This window comes from Oncorhynchus clarkii, chromosome 11 (genome assembly GCF_045791955.1).
Source record: "Oncorhynchus clarkii lewisi isolate Uvic-CL-2024 chromosome 11, UVic_Ocla_1.0, whole genome shotgun sequence".
NCBI classification, from domain to species: domain Eukaryota; kingdom Metazoa; phylum Chordata; class Actinopteri; order Salmoniformes; family Salmonidae; genus Oncorhynchus; species Oncorhynchus clarkii.
Genome location: NC_092157.1, coordinates 17,041,939 through 17,065,364, shown reverse-complemented (window position 1 = coordinate 17,065,364; position 23,426 = coordinate 17,041,939). Strand labels below are relative to the sequence as shown.

The following is a 23,426-nucleotide window of genomic DNA, read 5'->3' as shown; positions in this document are numbered from 1 at the left end:
CTAGTTAGTATTGCATTTCTGCCAAAGCTCTATTGAAAGCCAACAAACGTTAAACTTCAATTCAAAATCAAGCCTAATGTGACCAGATGCTGATTTGCATTAACAGGACAATAACCACTGCGAGCAGTCATCCCTGATTTGCGCCTGCCAGTCTTTAGTATGACAAGTCAACCACATTCTGACACATAGATGACACTATTGTTAGCTAGCTGAGCTTTAGGTTTAACGTATTAGTAGCGTTGCAGGGCCATGAAACATCGATTTGCCCACCACCAACCAACCCCAATGGACCGACTTACCGAATGGTTGACTCCCCACATAAGGACGCTGAGCAGAGGGTCACTGGCTCGGAAAAGCTTCACTTTCTGAGCCACGAAGTGTTTCTTCTTCGTCTTCGTCTTGCTCGCAATAGATGCGGCAATGCTGCTCGCTGTAGCCATCTTTAGTTATGTGAAATAGGCTGGATATCACTGTCAGTGACAGTTATTTATGGAGCTGAGAGAGTAGCCACTCAATGATCACCCTCCCTCTGCATTTAGCTTGCGAGCAAGCTGAAAACAACAGTATTTTCTGTATTACCTAGCCTCTCTAATTTGCATTATCTTTTAGTTAGCTGGTTAACGAAATGACTGTCGTTGATAATGTATTGTAAAATATGAACGTTATTTCCTTCACTGTCAGCTAACGCACCACTAGCTCATTAACCCAACACTTCCCCCCAACATCGTAAGTCACCTCTTCCTTCCTCAAACTCCTCACCCCCGACACGATAGCCTCACTGAGTCGACGTCGTCACTTAGCATTGCTCTCTGGCTAACCAAGCAACTGACTGGACGCATCCGGGCAAAACATTTAGGAAGCTAACACCGCAATGGTGAAATAAAATAAACATGTTCATGCAACCGTAGCAATCATTTTTCCAACCAACTACACTAAAATGCCAACGCAGCTCGCCTGCCTACTGGTACTGCACACTCCTACCGAACGCTTTAGCAGAGCAGTGGCAGCACTGGCCAAAGCTAACGGTCGTTAGCTTGCTAACTAGCAACTAGCTAGCTATTCAGTCCTTTTGGTTTTTCTGCCTCCTACGCGTTTGTTGGTCAGCCTCGAAATATGACAGTGGCCCAACCGTTCCAGTGCCAAAGAGGAGAAATCTAAAATCTACGTTTTATCAAAACTGTGTTCTTTCCTACGATGCTTTCGGCTCGGTGTTGTACTGTCAACTGACAGCTCGAGGGAAGGATGACAGCCAGAGCGACATTCCCTCGTGCAGACAGATTGGACAATAGTAGCGTTCCAGGTAGCCTAAATTGTATTACGCCTTGCGCAATTGACCACATTGTTGAATCCAGTTCTGCATTTATGTAGATCTTAGAGATTACAGATCTGTATCAGATATCTCAAAATACGGAAGTAATGTTTATCATTGCAAGAACCCCAGCAATATGACTTAACGATATGATAATATGCGTCATGTAGCCAGCCTGGAACGTTTCCATTCTATTCCGTCTTTCCCTCTTGCTAATGTTGCGTTCAAGACAACTCAGAACACGGAACTAGGAATCCTCCGACTTCAGAAAAACTGTCATCTTTCTACAGCTCCAACATTCTGACCTGAATTTCACTGAAGTCATGATTTGTCCTCTTTTTTTCCAAGTTCCCAGTTGTCTTGAAAGCACAATGATACCCGTGTTTCCCACTTGGGATGTATCAGAATCAACCAACAGGAAGCTCCACGCAAATAACTTACATGACGTTCTCCATAGCTCCCAGTGTTCGTGAACGCACCAACACACTGCAGTCCAACCTCCCCAAGTATGGTCTCTCTCTCTCGCCCTCTCTTAAATGTGATTCCCTTCTCTCAAATAAAATACTGTATTCATACAAAATGTGACCCATTTTAGAAAAATGACATTGATAAATGCTGGTCCTTTTTATTTTAAAGTAATATTATCAACCGTGTGCATGTGTGTGTGTCTATGTAGGCTACTGTATGCATGTCCCTTTGCAAACCTTAATACTACATTAGTGAAAAGCTATAAAATATCTGCACACCCCATCCCCTAATCTTGAACCTTTATTTGAGATTAATCTGTATCACTCAGGGCAGGCAGGCCACTGACAATGTAGTGACAGTGTCCCGCAGGGCCAGAGGTGCTGTAATGCTTTTAGAGGTCGTTTTGGTGCAGAGCAGTGCAGAGTGTGCTGTTTCGAGCAGCCAAGCTGTGTCAGGGCGTCGTTGTGGTGGAGGAAGCCCCGCTCTGTCTGCTGGTGATGATGTGGAGCTCATTTGGTTTATGACTCACCCTCCTCATGCCAGGAGCCTCCTGTGCTGCTGTGGGAGACAGGCAGGCCAACTCTTAAAGGCACAGCCACACCATTACTACGGAATAGAATATAATTGAATAGTGGGTGTGGGTGACATTCAGACAGGCAGACAGTAAAATAAATACACAACAGCACAATGACTCACATGTATATTGCCCTATATAAAGGTAAACCAATAATCCCTAACCAAACAGTTCATAAAATGTTCAGGTTGTTATTTTAATGCAAAATTAGTCTCCAAGCCACTAAAAATGCCAGTAAGCTTTGCAAATTGTTATTTTGTGTTAGCAGTGTTAACTGTACAAGCAGTGCATGCAAAATAAGCCTACAGGGCAAATATTATCATCTGCTGTGTGAAATGTAAATTGTTCTTTGTGTTGCCAAGGCATGCAAAGCTAACATCTTGCTGAGGATGTTGGCAAATGACCAGAACAACCAGTTGATAAAAAGCCACAGTATGTGATTTGCAGTAATTAACTGATTAAATATAGTCTCTTGATTTTGTATGACGGTCATCATCAACCAAATAAAGGACCTACCTACTCTATCGTTTTTGCAGTCATTCCCACCACTTCAAGTGCAACTTGCATGTAAAAATATCATGGGATGCATTTTATTGTTTGTTTTGGCTAGTGGTCCAATCCATTATTTTGCATCACCAGGAATTAAAATACAAATCCTTATTATTCACAGAAAAGAGTGTGGCACATTCTAAACCACAGGCTTTCCTTCATTTCATGAAAATCTTCCAACTTCTAGCTTCCAGTTTGTACCACACACACACAAAAAAACATAGAATTAAGAATTAGATAGGATCTCTGACTAAAACTGTGGCATTCGTCGCCTTGGAACGAAATGTCAAACTTGCTTTCCAAAACATGATTTGCTAGCTAACAGACGAGCTGAAAACCTGTATGCAAGATAGCTAGGTACTGATCGTCCGCGGAACTGAACGTCCGCGGAATTGAACAACATGTAAGAAACAGTTCATTATTCAAATGGTAATCAGGAAGGTAATCATACATTTCCTAAAAGCAACCTCATTTGGACGTCCAGGGTAATTGTGTTAGCAAGCTCTCTTACAATCTTAGCTAGCTAACGCGTTTGTCGTATGGAATGGACCAAGGTGCAGCGCGGTGAGCGTACATTTTTCTTTGTTTGCAAATGTCGACAACAACAACGACGACGACGACGACGACGACGACGACGACGACGACGACCGTGAAGCTCCGTAAGGCTATACATGCACAAACAAAGACAAATACCCACAACTCCCAAAAGGAAAAAAAGGCTGCCTAAGTATGATTCCCAATCAGAGACAACGATAGACAGCTGTCCCTCATTGAGAACCATACCCGCCAAAACATAGAAACAAACCACAAACCCAAATCACACCCTGACCTAACCAAATAGAGAAATAAAACGGCTCTCTAAGGTCAGGGCGTGACAGCTTTAGTTAACAAGCTAAGTTCAGCCAGTGCATGCCAAAGTTGACACCCATGTAAACATTGACAGCATGTTATAAATGGGTAAATAAGTTTTCTGAAAAATATGTGGTTTGTAGTTTCAGGATGGGGAAGAAAATGTAGAAAGAGAGTGAGCCCTCATCTAAGGATCTGGTAAGAAGATTAAGATATGTGGTGGTGGGGGTCGATTTAATGGGAAGTCAAACAACTTAATCTCTCCCTCTATCAATTAAGTTCAAAGGGCTTTATTGGCATGGGAAACAGATGTTCACATTGCCAAAGCAAATGGAATAGTCTCTCTATTCTTCCCCTCACTCTAGTTTGACACTCTGCTGATCAAGAGTAAGAAGGCAGCCCCTGTGGTCCTCATGCTCAATTCCCCTGAAGAGGTTTTGGCTAAAGCTTGCTAAGCCATCCACAAATTTGCAGGGAAAGGTGTTTTTACCCTTGATGTTGCTGAGAGAACTAACGTCATAGAAATATGGTATCCTTTCTTCATTGAAATCATCACATTATCTGAAAAAAACTGGACTGTGGAAAGCTGTGCAATGAAAGCGATATATTAATTTGAGCCTGGACCAAAGCTTGGGAGCAGCTTACCTAATTGAGCATAAAGCCCTATCTATCTATCTATCTATCTATCTATCTATCTATCTATCTATCTATCTATCTATCTATCTATCTATATATCTATCTATCTATCTCTCTCTCCACCATCTATCTCCCTGTCTCCACATGGTGGTAGGTGATGAAAACAGGAGCTCTCTGCTGGGGATGGGGACAGTGGAGCCTCTGTCTCACCTCATATCCCACGAAGACAAGCTGGTCCACCGCAACGCCTTCATGGCCCTGGGAGTCATGGCTGCCAACAGTAAGGAACCCTTCTCTAGTTACTGATGTAGGATAGTAACAACTACCGATATAGGATTAGTAACACAATGCAGTAACAAAATCAGTTATTTAGGGTCGGTCGCACTGTAAACAGTGGTGAATTGTGGCTGAAGACAAGATTGTTGCCAGAAACATTAGGTCATTTCGGATTCTGCTCTGTTTGAAATGTGATGTAAAACTAATTCTGAAGAAACTGGATGTCAATGCTTCTGTAATCGGGAAAGCTGTCACCTGAAAGTATGCTCTGGCTGAGCGTTTGGTGGCGGTGTGGCTCTCATCTTCTTGAGTATCAATCATATGTTTCCACCAGTCATTAAATCATTGTGACATTTCACATTTCATTGTATCTGTATGTATCTTTCTCTGTGTGTGTTTATATGTGTGTGTTCCTGTGCCAGAGAGCATGTGGTGGTCCATGAGTTGTGCCTGGCCTCCCTGTTGGTGGCTTCAACTGTAAAGTCCAGATCTCGGACCAGGAAGGAATAGAGCCGCTCATACTGAAGTCAAGAAGAACTCTGAGGAGTCTATCTACAACCTGGTGCAGGTGTGTGTTTTGTGTGTGTGTGACCGATGGGGCTTGAACTCAAGTCTTCTGCTTGCCACGAGACTATATTAGCCTGCTGAGCTAAAGCCCCATTTTAAATGTGTGTAGGACCTCCCCAGCCGCATTTCTGTGCATGAGATAAATGGCAGTCTCCTCCTCTGTAGCTGTTGAGATCTGATTTCCTGGTCATTCAGCAGCTTGCCTGCGGACCCCAGCAAGCGTAACAACACACAGGTCACCTTCAGGGAGAAGCAGGGCTTTGACAGGCTGCTGGAGTTCCTCTGCAACAAGGTCTGTGTGGGTCATATATTTATATTTATCACATACTTGAAAGTACTGTACTTGTGTGTAACGATTGTCGTTGGGAGAAGGAGAGGAGGACCAAAGCGCAGTGTGGTACGTATCCATAATACAGGTGCAACAAACACCAACCAGAAAATAACTACCCACAAATCATAGTGGAAAACAGGCTACCTAAGTATGGTTCTCAATCAGAGACAACGATTGACAGCTGCCTCTGATTGGGAACCATACCAGGCCAAACACAGAAATACAAAACCTAGAACAAAAACATAGAATGCCCACCCCAACTCACGCCCTGACCAAACTAAAACAGAGACATAAAAAAGGAACTAAGGTCAGGGCGTGACATTGTGAAGTATTTAAGGTGCTCTTGATCAAACTTGTAGTTTGATCTTTCTATTGAATTCATTCTACCAGGTAAACAAAATCAAGCAAAGCTCAAGTATTTTAAAGAATTTGACTAATTTCTTGTGTTTGTGTCTTGTAGTTGTTCAGTGATCTGCATGTAGCAGCTCTCCAGGTGGTCTCTATCATGGTCTCCAGCTGATCCATGAGACTGGAGGTCTCCAGAGGTTACTGCAGTTCATCACCACTCCCAACCTGCTGGACATTCAGACACACGTTGTCAAGGCCATCTCCAGGGTGGCTCAGAGCTGCAAGGGCTAAGTGTGTGTGTGTATGTCCACCCCCGTTATCTCTTCATTTTATTTCAATAAATGAGTGTCATTGGCTTAGTTCAGCAGCTCCATCACATAATTCCCGGTGTGGTGGCTCACGCTGCGGTCATTCTCACCAACATGGCCTGAACAGGAATTCCTGCGTGGCAGCATCATGTCCCACGGGGTCATGGCCGCCCTCCTGGAGCCACTGCAGTCTGTGGACACACACACCCTTGTCAGAGCCATGCAGGCCCTCGCCGCTTGCCTGCGATGCTGAGGAACAGGCAGACATGAGTGTGTCTTTGTCCGTAGTGTGGGTTTCAAATCTGGGTCAAATAACTCAAGAATTTGATGTTTCCCGGTATGATGGAACCAATTAAATATTCCCAAAAGTACAAACTCCCCCCTCTCATTCCATCTCTTCCTGATCTGCTGAGAAATGCGGAAGGCCTTGTCCCATTGGTCAAACTGCTACGGTCCAATCACAGGAGATACGCCGCAATGCATGCTGGGCTATCAGCGTGTGCACCAACAATACCGTGGAAATGTGCAAGCTGGGGTGAGTGTGGACGGGTTTAACTATACATGTGGGGACCAGGAGTACCCACAAGAATAGTAAACTAACACAAATTGAACCAACTGGGGGCATTTTGTTAGTCCCCACAAGGTCAAATGCTTTTTCTAAGGGGTTAAGGTTAGGGTTAGAATTAGGGTTAGGATCTAGGGTTGGTTTTAGCATTAGGTTTAAGGTTAGGTTTTGGGGTTAGGGAAAATAGGATTTTGAATAGGACTGAATTGTGTGTCCCCACAAGGTAAGTTATAGTCAAACGACCACCCCTCATCACTTTCAAACGCTCCCTAAAACACTTCTGTGAGCAGGCCTTTCTAATCGACCTGGCCCGGGTATCCTGGAAGGACATTGACCTCATCCCGTCAGTTGAGGATGCCTGGTCATTCTTTAAAAGTAACTTCCTCACCATTTTAGATAAGCATGCTCCGTTCAAAAAATGCAGAACTAAGAACAGATATAGCCCATGGTTCACTCCAGACCTGACTGCCCTCGACCAGCACAAAAACATCCTGTGGCAGACTGCAATAGCATCGAATAGTCCCCGCGATATGCAACTGTTCAGGGAAGTCAGGAACCAATACACGCAGTCAGTCAGGAAAGCTAAGGCCAGCTTCTTCAGGCAGAAATTTGCATCCTGTAGCTCCAACTCCAAAAAGTTCTGGGACACTGTGAAGTCCATGGAGAACAAGAGCACCTCCTCCCAGCTGCCCACTGCACTGAGGCTAGGTAACACGGTCACCACCGATAAATCCATGATTATCGAAAACTTCAACAAGCATTTCTCAACGGCTAGCCATGCCTTCCACCTGGCTACTCCAACCTCGGCCAACCGCTCCGCCCCCCCCCCCCCCCCCCGCAGCTACTCGCCCAAGCCTCTCCAGGTTCTCCTTTACCCAAATCCAGATAGCAGATGTTCTAAAAGAGCTGCAAAACCTGGACCCGTACAAATCAGCTGGGCTTGACAATCTGGACCCTCTATTTCTGAAACTATCCGCCGCCATTGTCGCAACCCCTATTACCAGCCTGTTCAACCTCTCTTTCATATCGTCTGAGAGCCCCAAGGATTGGAAAGCTGCCGCAGTCATCCCCCTCTTCAAAGGGGGAGACACCCTGGACCCAAACTGTTACAGACCTATATCCATCCTGCCCTGCCTATCTAAGGTCTTTGAAAGCCAAGTCAACAAACAGGTCACTGACCATCTCGAATCCCACCGTACCTTCTCCGCTGTGCAATCTGGTTTCTGAGCCGGTCACGGGTGCACCTCAGCCACGCTCAAGGTACTAAACGATATCATAACCGCCATCGATAAAAGACAGTACTGTGCAGCCGTCTTCATCGACCTTGCCAAGGCTTTCAACTCTGTCAATCACCATATTCTTATCGGCAGACTCAGTAGCCTCGGTTTTTCTGATGACTGCCTTGCCTGGTTCACCAACTACTTTGCAGACAGAGTACAGTGTGTCAAATTGGAGGGCCACAGGGTTCAATTCTCGGGCCGACTCTTTTCTCTGTATATATCAATGATGTTGCTCTTGCTGCGGGCGATTCCCTGATCCACCTCTACGCAGACGACATCATTCTATATACTTCCGGCCCGTCCTTGGACACTGTGCTATCTAACCTCCAAACGAGCTTCAATGCCATACAACACTCCTTCCGTGGCCTCCAACTGCTCTTAAACGCTAGTAAAACCAAATGCATGCTTTTCAACCGTTCGCTGCCTGCACCCACACGCCTGACTAGCATCACCACCCTGGATGGTTCCGACCTTGAATATGTGGATATCTATAAGTACCTAGGTGTCTGGCTAGACTGTAAACTCTCCTTCCAGACTCATATCAAACATCTCCAATCGAAAATCAAATCTAGAGTCGGCTTTCTATTCCGCAACAAAGTCTCCTTCACTCATGCCGCCAAACTTACCCTAGTAAAATTGACTATCCTACCGATCCTCAACTTCGGCGATGTCATCTACAAAATTGCTTCCAACACTCTACTCAGCAAACTGGATGCAGTTTATCACAGTGCCATCCGTTTTGTCACTAAAGCACCTTATACCACCCACCACTGCGACCTGTATGCTCTAGTCGGCTGGCCCTCGCTACATATTCGTCGCCAGACCCACTGGCTCCAGGACATCTACAAGTCCATGCTAGGTAAAGCTCCGCCTTATCTCAGTTCACTGGTCACGATGGCAACACCCACCCGTAACACGCGCTCCAGCAGGTGTATCTCACTGATCATCCCTAAAGCCAACACCTCATTTGGCCGCCTTTCGTTCCAGTTCTCTGCTGCCTGTGACTGGAACGAATTGCAAAAATCGCTGAAGTTGGAGACTTATCTCCCTCACCAACTTCAAACATCTGCTATCTGAGCAGCTAACCGATCGCTGCAGCTGTACATAGTCTATCGGTAAATAGCCCACCCATTTTTACCTACCTCATCCCCATACTGTTTTTATTTATTTACTTTTCTGCTATTTTGCACACCAATATCTCTACCTGTACATGACCATCTGATCATTTATCACTCCAGTGTTAATCTGCAAAATTGTAATTATTCGCCTACCTCCTCATGCCTTTTGCACACAATGTATATAGACTCTCCTTTTTTTTCTACTGTGTTATTGACTTGTTAATTGTTTACTCCATGTGTAACTCTGTGTTGTCTGTTCACACTGCTATGCTTTATCTTGGCCAGGTCGCAGTTGCAAATGAGAACTTGTTCTCAACTAGCCTACCTGGTTAAATAAAGGTGAAATTAAAAAATTAAAAAAAATACAAGAGAGTGTGTGTCTGTGCGTGTGTGGGTTAAGTGTTTTCCATTATGAAATGACTTTGGCTTCCATACAATACCACAGATGGATACCTAGTCAGTTGTACAACGGAATGATTGCAACGGAAATGTGTCTTCTGCATTTAACCCAACCCTTCTGACATTTCAAGACAGATTGCATAATAAAATGCTTTAGTTTTGAGAGATTTACTAAGGGACCAGCAGATGGCAGTATAGCTCTGTAATAGTTTTTTAGCTCTGTAGGTGTTTTTTTTTTTTTTTAGCTCTGTAGTACTTTTTTTTTTTTTAGCTCTGTAATAGTTTTTTTTTTTTGCTCTGTTGCATTTCGTGTCTGCCCTGAAGTTGTGAGTTTATCTGTGTGTATTGTGTTGTGTAGGACACAAGTGTGTGTGTGTGTGTGTGTGTGCGTGGACGTGTGCGTGGATTCCAACCTGTCTCTCGAATACAGCCTGACCAACACACTGGCCTCCAAGGACATCCCTATGGACAGCTTCTACGACCCCTGAAAGTAAGGGAGGACTGTGTGTGTATGTAACATCTCAGCACTACCTCCTCCATTCTCTCGCTCTCTCTGACTCTCTCTCTGTCGCTCTCTCTGTCGCTCTATATCTCTCTCGCTCTGTTTGTCTGTGCGTGTCTGTCTGCCAGGCTCGTTCTGGCCAGAGGATATTTACTCTAGAGGATCTGTCGAAACAGCCAGTCAACCAGCGATGGATGGCCTGTCATTGCTATTAACCCCAAACCCTCCGATGTGTGAGTATATCATCGCTCACACCAACCCAATGACATGTACAGTATTTGACTTAACCGGGTGTTTGAATCCTTAGTTTAGGGCTGATATATCTGCGTAGCTTGTAGAGTACCTCTTTTACTTTTTCTGGACCCCTCACTGCCCAGGGCTGTGTTCCAAAACTCTTCAAACTCTGGACCTCCTCTCATTTGCCTTAGCATTGTTTGCACTCCCCTCAGTGTGTCTGGTCTATGAGCCCTGACTCCGAAAGCCATCTGACCTTTCTTCCACTGTGCCCTTCTCCTCTCCTGTCGCTCTCCTGTAAAGATAATACTTTTTTAAATTGCAGCTGCAGAGTTTTAAAACTCTGCCTATCACTCAGCCTATCACTCGAATATCGTTGCTTTAAATCAGTGCACATGCGAGCCCCCTTGCAGTCTTTCTCTCTTTCTCCATCAACTCCTTTCAAATTGCATGCAACATATTTCATCCTGTTCAGTGGTGATTTTAGCATGTAAATCTTGGTCGGGCAAAACAAAAACAAAAAAGTGGAATGCATGCCAGCAAAGCCACTACACCACACTAAATACTACATTAATTGCAGTATAACCTTGACAAACGGTAACCACAAACAGTTAGGGCCTACATAAAGCTCTCCCAACATCTTACCACTGCTACACCTGGCTATCAGTGGAGCCTTGTCTGGCAGCAAAACAGTTCATTCTGCCTCATTTACTGCCTTTAAAAAAGACATAGCTGATATGGCTGACTTGCTTAAACAAATGTGGTTTCTAATGACAATTGAGATTTGTACAAACTATGTTCATAAGTGGACTACAGCGGATAAGAGGCAATCCGTAATTTCAATTAAGACATTAATGAGCGAGCTATGATGGACGTAGTCAATATAACTATTTGTTCAGCACTTTTGAAATGTACAGCGACAGAATTCAGAACATGGACCGTTCTTACAGTGTTCTCCTTGTACACCAAGTCAGAACCGTAGGACAAATAAATCTAGCATATACTGTATGCAGACAATGAAAGCTCTTACAATATTCAATGATTACATTTCTCTAAAACAGGTTATAGGCTACATGTGCACCACCAAGTCAGAACAGTAGGCGAAATCAAGATGGGTATATAGAACAAATTATTAGGGTGAGGCACATGGGCTACTAACAGCTTACTACACAACATACACTTAGTGTTACTTTCTTAGCTACAGTATACATATCTCCCTGGCATATTACATAATTTATGCAGAAGCATACAATACATTTTTGGACTGACCTTGTTGTGCTGTGCTCACTTGAACAGGAAGGTGCCGCGGTAGACCTTCGTGGGCAAATTTTGTCATCAAAGTGGCATTCTCTGGATTTATATTGCTTTCAAATCAACTGGGAAAAAACAAGGTTGAATCATGATGACGTCATTGATCTTCAGGTCGTAGCTCTAGAAAGAGGTCGGATTTACAATTCCAAGTTGGATGACCGTTCAAAATGTATTTTCCCAGTCGGAGCTCGTTAATTCCCGACATCCCAGTTGTCTTGAACTCACTGAAGTCAAGTTTTCGCAGTTCTGAGTTTTGTTTGCGGCACAAATCATGCTTCATTGACAGCATGGCCAATGTTGAATGTTTATAATTTTAAACTTGGAAAAGAGCCCCTTAATCCCAGATTCGGGACCACACAGCCACTCCACTGAATAGCAGGCTAGTGATTGCTTTGCAATGCTTGCAGTTAGCCACTGTCACTGATTCCTTCCATTGTTGAATTTGCAATTTCCAACCGATACGTTTTATTTAGAATTTCTCTTAATTATTTATCTTCATATGCCAAGGATGAAAAGGATTTGCCAGTAGATTGTCGACTTGATTCATGATGATGACTGCTAGCTAAGATTTTGAAAGTATGATGTTGACATGATCAGGCCAATCAAAGCTACTCTACATACAGTATAACGTGATTTGATGTAATTTTATCTCTGGCCAATGACCTTGAGCCTTCTTGGGTGGGCACTTCTAATGTAACTCTATGGCAGCACCCAACGGGCTAGAATTTTCTAGCTCTACCCTTATACTTGGCGGTGACGTAGTGTCCCCATGAGTGGTAGAATACTGAGCCAATCACGGCGCAACGCTCGGTATTGTCACGACTTCCACTGAAGGTAGCTCCTCTCCCTGTTCGGGCAGCGCTCGGCAGTCATCGTCACTGGTCTACTAGCTGTCACCGATTCCTTTTTCTTTTCTGTTGGTTTTGTCTTGATTGTTTTCACCAGTATCTTGTTTGTTGTTAATTAGGGTCTATTTAAACTCCCAGGTCTCGCCTGCTTTTGTGCGGGTTTATCCTTTATGTCAGTGGTGTATTATTGTTTGCTTTTACGTGTTTGCTGTCCGTTATTTTCCCTGGTTGGGGGACTTATCGGTTTATTGGTCATTTTTGCCTGGTTATTGGCTGGACCCAGATGAATAAAACGTATTCATTGGAAGCACTGTTCTCTGCGCCTGACTCCACACCCACCACTCCTAGCGATCCGTGACAGGTATTATCTGCTGGCTTGCCCCACCACCACAGAAAGCACTGAGCTAGGCTGAAACACTTGCATTTTGGAGCTGCCTTACTCAAGAAAACAAAAAAGAGACCATGTTTGTATGCGGCTTTATTAACTCAATGATATACAGTATATATATACAGTGGGGCAAAAAAGTATTTAGTCAGCCACCAATTGTGCAAGTCCTCCCACTTAAAGATGAGAGAGGCCTGTTATTTTCATCATAGGTACACTTCAACTATGACAGAAAAAATGAGAAAATAAATCCAGAAAATCACATTGTAGGATTTTTTATGAATTTATTAGCAAATTATGGTGGAAAATAAGTATTTGGTCAATAACAAAAGTTTATCTCAATACTTTGTTATTATACCCTTTGTTGGCAATGACAGAGGTCAAATGTTTTCTGTAAGTCTTCACAAGGTTTTCACACACTGTTGCTGGTATTTTGGCCCATTCCTCCATGCAGATCTCTTCTAGAGCAGTGATGTTTTGGGGCTGTTGCTGGGCAACACGGACTTTCAACTCCCTCCAAAGATTTTCTATGGGGTTGAGATCTGGAGACTGGCTAGGCCACTCCAGGACCTTGAAATGCTTCTTACGAAGCCACTCCTTCGTTGCCCGGGTGGTGTGTTTGAGATCATTGTCATGCTGAAAGACCCAGCCACGTTTCATCTTCAATGCCCTTGCTGATGGAAGGAGGTTTTCACTCAAAATCTCACGATACATGGTCCCATTTATTCTTTCCTTTACACGGATCAGTCGTCCTGGTCCCTTTGCAGAAAAACAGCCCCAAAGCATGATGTTTCCACCCCGAAGCTTCACAGTAGGTATGGTGTTCTTTGGATGCAACTCAGCATTCTTTGTCCTCCAAACACAACGAGTTGAGTTTTTACCAAAAAGTTCTATTTTGGTTTCATCTGACCATATGACATTCTCCCAATCTTCTTCTGGATCATCCAAATGCTCTGTAGCAAACTTCAGACGGGCCTGAACATGTACTGGCTTAAGCAGGGGGACACTTCTGGCACTGCAGGATTTGAGTCCCTGGCGGCGTAGTGTGTTACTGAGGGTAGGCTTTGTTACTTTGGTCCCAGCTCTCTGCAGGTCATTCACTAGGTCCCCCTGTGTGGTTCTGGGATTTTTGCTCACCGTTCTTGTGATCATTTTGACCCCACGGGGTGAGATCTTGTGTGGAGCCCCATGTCGAGGGAGATTATCAGTGGTCTTGTATGTCTTCCATTTCCTAATAATTGCTCCCACAGTTGATTTCTTCAAACCAAGCTGCTTACCTATTGCAGATTCAGTCTTCCCAGCCTGGTGCAGGTCTGTAATTTTGTTTCTGGTGTCCTTTGACAGCTCTTTGGTCTTGGCCATAGTGGAGTTTGGAGTGTGACTGTTTGAGGTTGTGGACAGGTGTCTTTTATACTGATAACAAGTTCAAACAGGTACCATTAATACAGGTAACGAGTGGAGGACAGAGGAGCTTCTTAAAGAAGAAGTTACAGGTCTGTGAGAGCCAGGAACCTACTTGTTTGTAGGTGACCAAATACTTATTTTCCACCATAATTTGCAAATAAATTCATTAAAAATCCTACAATATGATTTTCTGGATTTTTTTTCTCATTTTGTCTGTCATAGTTGAAGTGTAACTATGATGAACATTACAGGCCTCTCTCATCTTTTTAAGTGGGAGAACTTGCACAATTGGTGGTTGACTAAATACTTTTTTGCCCCACTGTATATATATATATATATATATATATATATATATATATAATTTATTTTTTTCCATTGTTAATAAACTGATATGTAACATATTCATTCCAAAATAACATGCAAAACAGGCAAGCCCCCCCAAAAGTTTGGGGTCACAAGTCCTAAACTGTCAGCTTCATTAAATAGTACCTGCAAAACACTAGTCTCAACGTCAACAGTGAAGAGGCGACTCCGGGATGCTGGCCTTCTAGGCAGAGTTCCTCTGTCCAGTGTCTGTTCTTTTGCCCATCTTAATATTTTATTTTATTGGCCAGTCTGAGATATGGTTTTTTCTTTGCAACTCTGCCTAGAAGACCAGCATCCCAGAGTCGCCTCTTCACTGTTGACGTTGAGGCTGGTGTTTTGCGGGTACTATTTAATGAAGCTGCCAGTTGAGGACTTGTGAGGCGTCTGTTTTTCAAACTAGACACTCTAATATTGCTCAGTTGTGCACCGGGGCCTCCCATTTCTCTTTCTATTCTGGTTAGAGACAGTTTGCACTGTTCTGTGAAGGGAGTAGTACACAGCGTAGTACGAGATCTTCAGTTTCTTGGCACTTTCTCGCATGGAATCGGCTTCATTTCTCAGAACAAGAATAGACTGAAGAGTTTCAGAAGAATGTTCTTTGTTTCTGGACATTTTGAGCCTGTAATCGAACCCACAAATGCTGATGCTCCAGATACTCAACTAGTCTAAAGAAGGACAGTTTTATTGCATCTTTAATCAGGACAACAGTTTTCAGCTGTGTTAACATACTTGCAAAAGTGTTTTTCGAATGATCAATTAGCCTTTTCAAATGATAAGCTTGGATTAGCTAACACAATGTGCCATTGGAACACAGGAGTGATGGTTGCTGATATTGAGTCTCTGTACGCCTATGTAGATATTCCATAAAAAAATCTGCCTGTATCCAGCTACAATAGTCATTTACAACATTAACAATGTCTACACTCTATTTCTGATCAATTTGATGTTATTTTTAATGGACCAAAAATGTGCTTTTCTTTAAAAAACAAGGACATTTCTCAGTGACCCCAAACTTTTGAACAGTAGTGTATATTTATTTAAATACATTTTTTTTTTGCAGAAAATTGGGGCTGATAACAGGTGGGGCTCTGACCACTGATCCTGTTATGATTGATATATAGCCCTATATGTAGATGTACTAGGTACCAGGTAATACATTCAATGCAGTATTAGCCTTATCTTTAACTAATTAATGATAATTGTATGCATAATAAGCTTCTAACTTATAGCCTCTGTCTGTTGCGCAATACGCAAGCCCCTTGGCCTCTCCTTAAAAAACGCTCCCATGCTTGGAGTCCCATGCAGGAAAAATTAGACTAGAATAGCTTGTTGGACATCCTATTTTTAGAATTTTATATACCAATACACTATTTGAAGAGGAATGCAAGCTCTTTTTTACTGAACGTTAAATACAGAAGCCAAAAGAACTCACGGGTAGTTTGAAAGACGAGTGAACACACGATGGTGGTAGGCTATAGTAGTTTTTTATTCAGACCCATAACCATTCAATCTTCGTGAAGAGATGTGAAAGCCTTCTGCATCTAATTACAGTCCTATATTTTTCAAGGATGTCATTAGAAGGACAACGTGTATTTAATTGAACTGTTGAAAGCAAGGAAAAAATGAAGCAACAATCGAGAAAAAGGAGGTAGGCTAATAACATTAGGGGAATATTATGAAAGATACAGTGCCTTGCGAAAGTATTCGCCCCCCTTGAACTTTGCGACCTTTTGCCACATTTCAGGCTTCAAACATAAAGATATAAAACTGTATTTTTTTTGTGAAGAATCAACAACAAGTGGGACACAATCATGAAGTGGAACGACATTTATTGGATATTTCAAACTTTTTTTAACAAATCAAAAACTGAAAAATTGGGCGTGCAAAATTATTCAGCCCCCTTAAGTTAATACTTTGTAGCGCCACCTTTTGCTGCGATTACAGCTGTAAGTCGCTTGGGGTATGTCTATCAGTTTTGCACATCTAGAGACTGAAATTTTTTCCCATTCCTCCTTGCAAAACAGCTCGAGCCCAGTGAGGTTGGATGGAGAGCATTTGTGAACAGCAGTTTTCAGTTCTTTCCACAGATTCTCGATTGGATTCAGGTCTGGAGTTTTATATCTTTATGTTTGAAGCCTGAAATGTGGCAAAAGGTCGCAAAGTTCAAGGGGGCCGAATACTTTCGCAAGGCACTGTATATTATACCCTACTAATTACACAAATAGGCCCTATTATATTTCAAAATGTAAATCCAATTCGCTAGTCTATACTTGTAACTTTGTAGGCAGCATGTGGTGCACCAGAATCGCATGTCATCTTCTGCTTTATCATGGTTTGAACGATGTTTTTAATTCCAGTCCATATAATACAGTATAATACAGTAATACAGTAATACAGTTCACACTCATAACGATTAGCCTTATTTATTTACCCAAGAGAGTGTATAGCTAGCTACATCTATGGCCTTTTATATTTTTATGTTGTGGGTAATGTGCAGTAGCCTGTATCATATTCACTAAATGGACAAAAGTATGTGGACACCCCTTCAAATGAGGGATTTTGGCTTTTTCAGCCTCACCAGTTACTGACCGGAGTATAAAATTGAGCACACAGCCATGCAATATCCATAGACATAAATTGGTAGTAGAATGGCCACATAAGCTCACAAAAGTGCTGAAGCGTGTAGCGTGTAAAAATCGTCTGTCCTCGGTTGCAGCACTCAAGTTCTAAACAGCCTCTGGAAGCAACTTCAGCACAAGAACTGTTCGTCAGGAGCTTCATGAAATGGGTTTCCATAGTCGAGCAGCCGCACACAAGTCTAAGGCTGACATTTGCAATGCCAAGTGTCGGCTGGAGTGGCGTAAAGCTCGCCACCATTGGACTCTGGAGCAGTGGAAACGCATTCTCTGGAGGGATGAATCACGCTTCACCATCTGGCAGTCCGATTGACAAATCCGGGTTTGGCGGTTGCCAGGAGAACGCTACCTGCCCGAATGCATGTACCAACTGTAAAGTTTGGTGGATGAGGAATAATGGTCTGGGGCTGTTTTTCATGGTTCGGGCTTGACCCCTTAGTACCAGTGAAGCGAGGTCCATACAGAAATGGTTTGTCGAGATTGGTATGGAAGAACTTGACTGGCCTGCACAAAGCCTTGACCTCCACCCCTTTGAACACCTTTGGGGTGAATTGGAACGCCGACTGCAAGCCAGGACTAATCGCCCAACATAAGTGCCCGACTTCACTTATGCTCTTGCGGCCGAATGGAAGCAAGTCCCCTTAGCAATGTTCCAACATCTAGTGGAAGAGTGGGGGCTGTTATAGCAGCAACGGGGGCACCAACTCCATATTAATGCCCATTATTTTGGAATTAGATATTTGACGAGCAGGTGTCCACATATTTTTGGGCTCATTAAATGTCGGTGGGCTCATTTAAATGTCGTTAATGTAGGGCTCATAAAATGTATTTAATATATGGCTCATCATGCTGATCAAAGCTTTAATCAAAAAATGATAATGCTTTTGAATGACACTTCCTGTTTTGGCAGGAAATACCGGGTTACCCGGGTGAAAAATGATTTATTCTCTGGATGGAACATTTGTAAAATAGCGGGAAAATATTGAACCGTAATCAGTACCCTCTCACCCAAAGATTGTGTGTCTCCATATTCATTTGTCTCATATTTAATATTAAAATATTTATAGTTTTACTGTAACCTAGACCTTGTTGTTTTCATGTAGTGTGTGTAGAGTTCTGGTAGTCTGTAGTGAGAGAGTGGTCAGTAGGCGCTGTACTTCTGTTATTTGTTCGAGAGGGGAGTGGATGTAGGACTGATGCTGCTGCATGTTAAACAGGCCTGCTCTGGCTGAGAGAGAGGCCCAGTCAGGGACAGGAGCTATGGAGCCTCAGAAAGACACAACAAAATCAAATTGTATTTGTCACATGTGCCGAATACGTCAGGTGTAGACTTTATCGTGGAATGCTTGTTTAGAGTGTAAAAAGTAATCTAAATTAAAAATAGTAACACAGGGAATAAAATAAACAAGAATGACGCTATATCGAAACAAAACCCAAACAAGCCGCACTGCTTCTTGACACAATGCCCACTTAACCCTTTAGCCAGCCGCACCAATGTGTCGGAGGAAACACCATACACCGTGTCAGTGTGCACTGCGCCCGGCCTGCCACAGGAGTCGCTAGTGCGCGATTGGACAAGGACATCCCTGCCGGCCAAACCCTCCCCTAACCTGGACGATGCTAGGCTAATTGTGCACTGTCCCATGGATCTCCTGGTCACGGCCGGCTGCAACAGAGCCTGGACTCGAACCCAGAATCTCTAGTGGCACAGCTAGCACTGCGCCACTCGGGAGGCCCCTCGATGTGTTGGTATGTGTGTGTGTGTTGTGAGTGAGCGTGTGTTATATACTGTATAGTCTTGTGAGTTTTCATAGGGTCATTGCAGATGGACAGGGTAACCATTTAATTAGCTATTTAGCAGTTTTATTGCTATTTAGCAGTCTTATGGCTTGGGGGTAGAAGCTATCTCGGATGTGGGTACGCAGACCCACGAGCCACTTCGGCCCCTCATGCTGAGTTCTGTTTTTTTGTGTCCCCCCACCCCCATCAAAGTTGCCCGTCCTTGTAATAGACCATAGACCTCATATACTACCCTGGGAGGCTGCTCAGGACCAACGCACCACACGACCCCAGGTTATACAATACCAGACTATACCTTACCAGTCTGAACTAAGCTTTTATCAACTGTCTAAACTAGACTGTGCAGCTATCCCATTCTATCTTTGTGCTAAGTTGTTTTACCCAGAAGACACTGTTGTCATTCAAGTATTATTCAACATCACATGACTCGATTGATTTATAATTCTCAGCGTCTGACCTTAGTAAAGTTGGGTAATGTCTTGTCAACAAACCACAGACGATGTTGAAATATCTGTTCCCAAGACAGACACTGTGATTGTGTGTTCACCTTTGGTATGGTTCCATGGTGTAAGGTTGGGCCTGCGACTGTTCCAGATCAACCAGTCAGTCCTTCTATGCAGGCTGGGGCTGTCTGCTTATCTGTTATTTCAACTCCAACTGAGTTCAAAAGTGTTTAAAAAAATATTAATTACAGTGCCTTGCGAAAGTATTCGGCCCCCTTGAACTTTGCGACCTTTTGCCACATTTCAGGCTTCAAACATAAAGATATAAAACTGTATTTTTTTGTGAAGAATCAACAACAAGTGGGACACAATCATGAAGTGGAACAATGGATAAAATAAATAAATAAATATAAAAGTACCTGTCAAAAGTTTGGACATATCTACTCATTCAAGCGTTTTTCTTTATTTTTTATTATTTTCTACATTGTAAAATAATAATGAAGACATCAAAACTATGAAATAACACACATGGAATCATGTAGTAAGCCAAAAATATTTAAATAAATCAAAATGTGTTTTAAATTTGAGATTCTTCAAATTTAACCATCCAGCCCAACAACAAAAGAAGGAATTGTCCTCTGTCACTTTTATCTTCCTTATCAACTCTGACCTATATAATATATCTAGTTTGTGACCGGGTCTTCCCAGAAGCCTACCGAATACTGGACAGCAGGGCAGGCCAGGGAAGGAAACCGGCAGGCAGGGACCGGCAGGAACTCGCTGGAGCGTTGAAAGTCCTCGATCAACGCAGATTAGGTCAGAGCAGCGCAAACTGCTGCATTTGACTTCGATACAGACCACTTTCTGCACGGAGGACTGTAAGCGCACGGCCAATTTCTGCAGGAGAAAACATGTCTCGTTCTATCGCCCGACTTTCGCTCATCATCTCTCAGAGAGCGGCTGCCAAGTCCGCCTTATTGCCCAAGACCAGGGTTCCTGCTTTCATCCGTCCTGTCTCCACTAGTTCAGGTTTGAACTATTCTGTTAGAATCGAATAAGGCTTTATAGAATGGAATTACATAGCTTGCATCTGCATAGGATACTTTATTGTCTATCAGTTAAAATTAAGTTTATTAAAATGAAGTTGAATTTCAACAAGTTTATTAGATACCATTTTAATAAAACTAGGTCATAGTGTATCTATAATTTTAAAGAAATGAACAAGTATTTTTGTCATGTTATGTAATAGGTTGATGCAGAAAAGACCAGTGGAAGTTGCCAGACAGCCATCTGTCACATGCTTACTGACACATTTTTCCTGGCTGTCACATTTGCTCCAAAGAGCAGAAATCCATTGTGCTCAAATCTAATTAGGCAGAAGTGGCGAAATGAAAAGCACAAAGCAATGGATATTTTATTTCAATGACAACTACAGAAAATGAACAAAACGTTCAACACATTTTGCTTATCAGTGTGTGTGTTACAGGCTCAGGATCTCTGACTCGTTATGATGAGACCACAGACTGGCAGAAAAAACTTACCCCTGAACAGTATGTGGTCACGAGGGAGAAGGGGACAGAGATGGTGAGTCACACACAGCACACACACTTTGCCTGTCCTCAGCCTCAGTGACCATTGACTGACATGCCTTTATAGATGTCAGTGGGTTCAGTGTGTAGTTTTGAATGGACTTTGTTCTTTGTTTATAATCTTCCTCAGAGTGAAAGATAAGAACAGTTGGTTAAAGAATGACATATGGGCTGAATCCTCCATTTGCACTGATCTGAAAGCTTCAATAATGACAAGAAAGACAACATATAGTGTGTTTACTGTGTGTTAGCCAGGTGTGTGTATTTGTGTTCTCAGCCCTTCAGCGGTCTCTATCTGAACCATAGTGAGGTGGGGATGTACCACTGTGTGTGCTGCGATACTCCCCTCTTCAGGTAACCATCTAACCCCCTTATACCTCCCTAACACCTGACTCATGTAACCATCTAACCCCCCTACACCTCCCTAACACCTCACCTAACTTCACTCTAACCCGAATTCACTCTAACCCCTAACATCTTAATTTAACCCGAATATGAGCGTTTAGACTAAACCTCTTACTAGACCTCTCTCTCTGTCTGTCTCTCTCTCTGTGTTTCTGTTTCTTTCTCTGTCTGTCTCTCTCTTTCTCTGTCTCTCTCTGTAGTTCAGAGGCAAAATATGACTCTGGGACAGGCTGGCCAACGTTCAAAGAGGCTCATGGGACGTGGGAGTGCGACGAGAGCCATGCATCCATCATCCGTCGCCCTGACAACACCATGGGTAGTGCCGAGACAGAGGTCCTCTGTAAACATGTGAGTTGCATTCTGGGTAATAATGCAGAGAGATGTGTTGGTGTGGTGTGAGTTCTGTCTCCTCTACTGTATTAGTTTTACCCTACAGTGTGTGTGTGTGTGTGTGTGTGTGTGTGTGTTACAGTGTGATGCCCATCTGGGTCATGTGTTTGAAGATGGACCAGACCCCACAGGACAGAGGTTCTGCATCAACAGCCAGTCTCTTAGCTTCAGCCCAAGAGATCTCACACCCGAAGACTAGTGGGGCTCCTAGGACCACTTAGAACCGTCTAAAACCACCTAGGCCTCACCAGAGCAAACCTTCAAACCCAGAGAACACAAACCCAAGGTCCAGTAAAACACAACAGAACTGACACCTGGATCCCTAACACTGACCATAGATGGAATTTTCCTGATTTCCTGACCTCGGCATCAGGAATACTGTTTTCTATGTCTGTATCTTTATGTAACTGATCAGAGATGAACCTGTAATATTTACCTGACTGTATTTACATCTGTTCCCAGCCTAACTCTAGCCCCAACTACGACACAGTATGTTATAGGGGTAAGGGGGTAAAGGGGGATCATGTGTTTCATATGGTCACATTTTTATGTCTGTCCATTATATTAAAGGGTCTTCAATCATAGTCACTGGGTCGCTCTGAGAGTTAAAGGCCTATTTTTTTTTATCTCAATATCAAATCATTTCTGGGTAAAAAATGAAGTACCTTACTGTAATAGTTTTCCGTTAAAATGGTCAAAAATAAACAAAAATAGCCTTTTAGCAAAAAACTATTTCTCTAGCAACAATTTTTACAGTGTTAGTTTCATCCGCTGTTGTACAATATGATACAAAACACAGGAAAACTGAATTTTAACTGCTTCTAACTGATAGGTAAGGAATATTTTTGACCGCTCATTGAATCGAGCCATTAGTGTCTGCTGTTGTGTACAGTTAGTCTGTGTCTGTGGTAGAACCTACTGCCATATGAACCCTTCAACCTGGAGCATATTCTGTCAATAAAATTTGTATTTTTTCTTGTGTGCTTGGAAAGTGTTATATTGTGTTCAGTTGACAAAATAGTCTAGTGTGTTTTTGTGTTGGTTTAAAAAGAGAAATCAGTTGTAAAATACAGTATAAAGTGCATTCGGAAAGTATTCAGACCCCTTCCCTTTTTCCACATTTTGTTACGTTACAGCCTTATTCTAAAATGTATCAATTAAAACATTTCCTCATCAATCTACACACAATACCCCATAATGACAAAGCAAAAAAGTTTAGATTCTTTTGCAAATGTACAGTGCCTTGCGAAAGTATTCGGCCCCCTTGAACTTTGCAACCTTTTGCCACATTTCAGGCTTCAAACAAAGATATAAAACTGTATTTTTTTGTGAAGAATCAACAACAAGTGGGACACAATCATGAAGTGGAACGACATTTATTGGATATTTCAAACTTTTTTAACAAATCAAAAACTGAAAAATTGGGCGTGCAAAATTATTCAGCCCCTTTACTTTCAGTGCAGCAAACTCTCTCCAGAAGTTCAGTGAGGATCTCTGAATGATCCAATGTTCACCTAAATGACTAATGATGATAAA

General features: G+C 42.8%; 3 protein-coding genes across 6 annotated transcripts in view; 2 read left to right on the top strand and 1 right to left on the bottom strand.

Annotated features, from left to right (window-relative positions):
• The window catches only part of LOC139420302 (phosphatidylinositol-5-phosphate 4-kinase, type II, alpha a), a 38,213-nt gene extending 36,739 nt beyond the window's left edge, over window positions 1–1,474 (bottom strand). For all 3 annotated transcript variants that reach the window (XM_071170240.1, XM_071170241.1, XM_071170242.1), the window contains exon 1: window positions 300–1,474. In XM_071170240.1, the coding sequence (XP_071026341.1) occupies window positions 300–440 (141 nt within the window). In that variant the 5' untranslated portion in view covers window positions 441–1,474. The remainder of the gene's footprint in view (window positions 1–299) is intronic.
• Window positions 1,475–3,899: 2,425 nt separating this feature from the next.
• LOC139420544 (armadillo repeat containing 3) lies at window positions 3,900–6,198 on the top strand. The gene is given in 12 exon segments (XM_071170739.1): window positions 3,900–3,947; window positions 4,115–4,229; window positions 4,540–4,665; window positions 4,853–4,922; window positions 5,084–5,127; window positions 5,130–5,180; window positions 5,183–5,229; window positions 5,338–5,374; window positions 5,377–5,440; window positions 5,442–5,520; window positions 6,020–6,059; window positions 6,062–6,198. Coding segments are annotated over 12 exon segments (858 nt in total).
• Window positions 6,199–9,899: 3,701 nt separating this feature from the next.
• Window positions 9,900–22,881, top strand: LOC139420658 (methionine sulfoxide reductase B2). Of its 2 annotated transcripts, XM_071170871.1 has the most exons (6): window positions 9,900–10,067; window positions 10,208–10,312; window positions 20,993–21,090; window positions 21,373–21,449; window positions 21,701–21,848; window positions 21,973–22,873. In XM_071170871.1, exons 2-6 carry the CDS (start codon window positions 10,270–10,272, stop codon window positions 22,087–22,089), a joined length of 483 nt encoding a protein of 160 aa, XP_071026972.1. In that variant the 5' UTR covers window positions 9,900–10,067; window positions 10,208–10,269; the 3' UTR covers window positions 22,090–22,873. The 2 variants fall into 2 exon arrangements, with proteins under 2 accessions (XP_071026972.1, XP_071026971.1); XM_071170870.1 differs by lacking the exons at window positions 9,900–10,067; window positions 10,208–10,312 and adding an exon at window positions 20,219–20,535 and having other exon boundaries at window positions 21,973–22,881.
• The last annotated feature ends 545 nt before the right edge of the window (window positions 22,882–23,426 follow it).

Bases quoted from the DNA above. Each gene is read 5' to 3' on its own strand.
- LOC139420658 (XM_071170870.1), top strand. From the start codon at position 20,418: ATGTCTCGTTCTATCGCCCGACTTTCGCTCATCATCTCTCAGAGAGCG. The intron at 21,091-21,372 runs GTGAGTCACACA...TTGTGTTCTCAG, and splicing joins GGGAGAAGGGGACAGAGATG to CCCTTCAGCGGTCTCTATCT. The intron at 21,849-21,972 runs GTGAGTTGCATT...TGTGTGTTACAG, and splicing joins CAGAGGTCCTCTGTAAACAT to TGTGATGCCCATCTGGGTCA.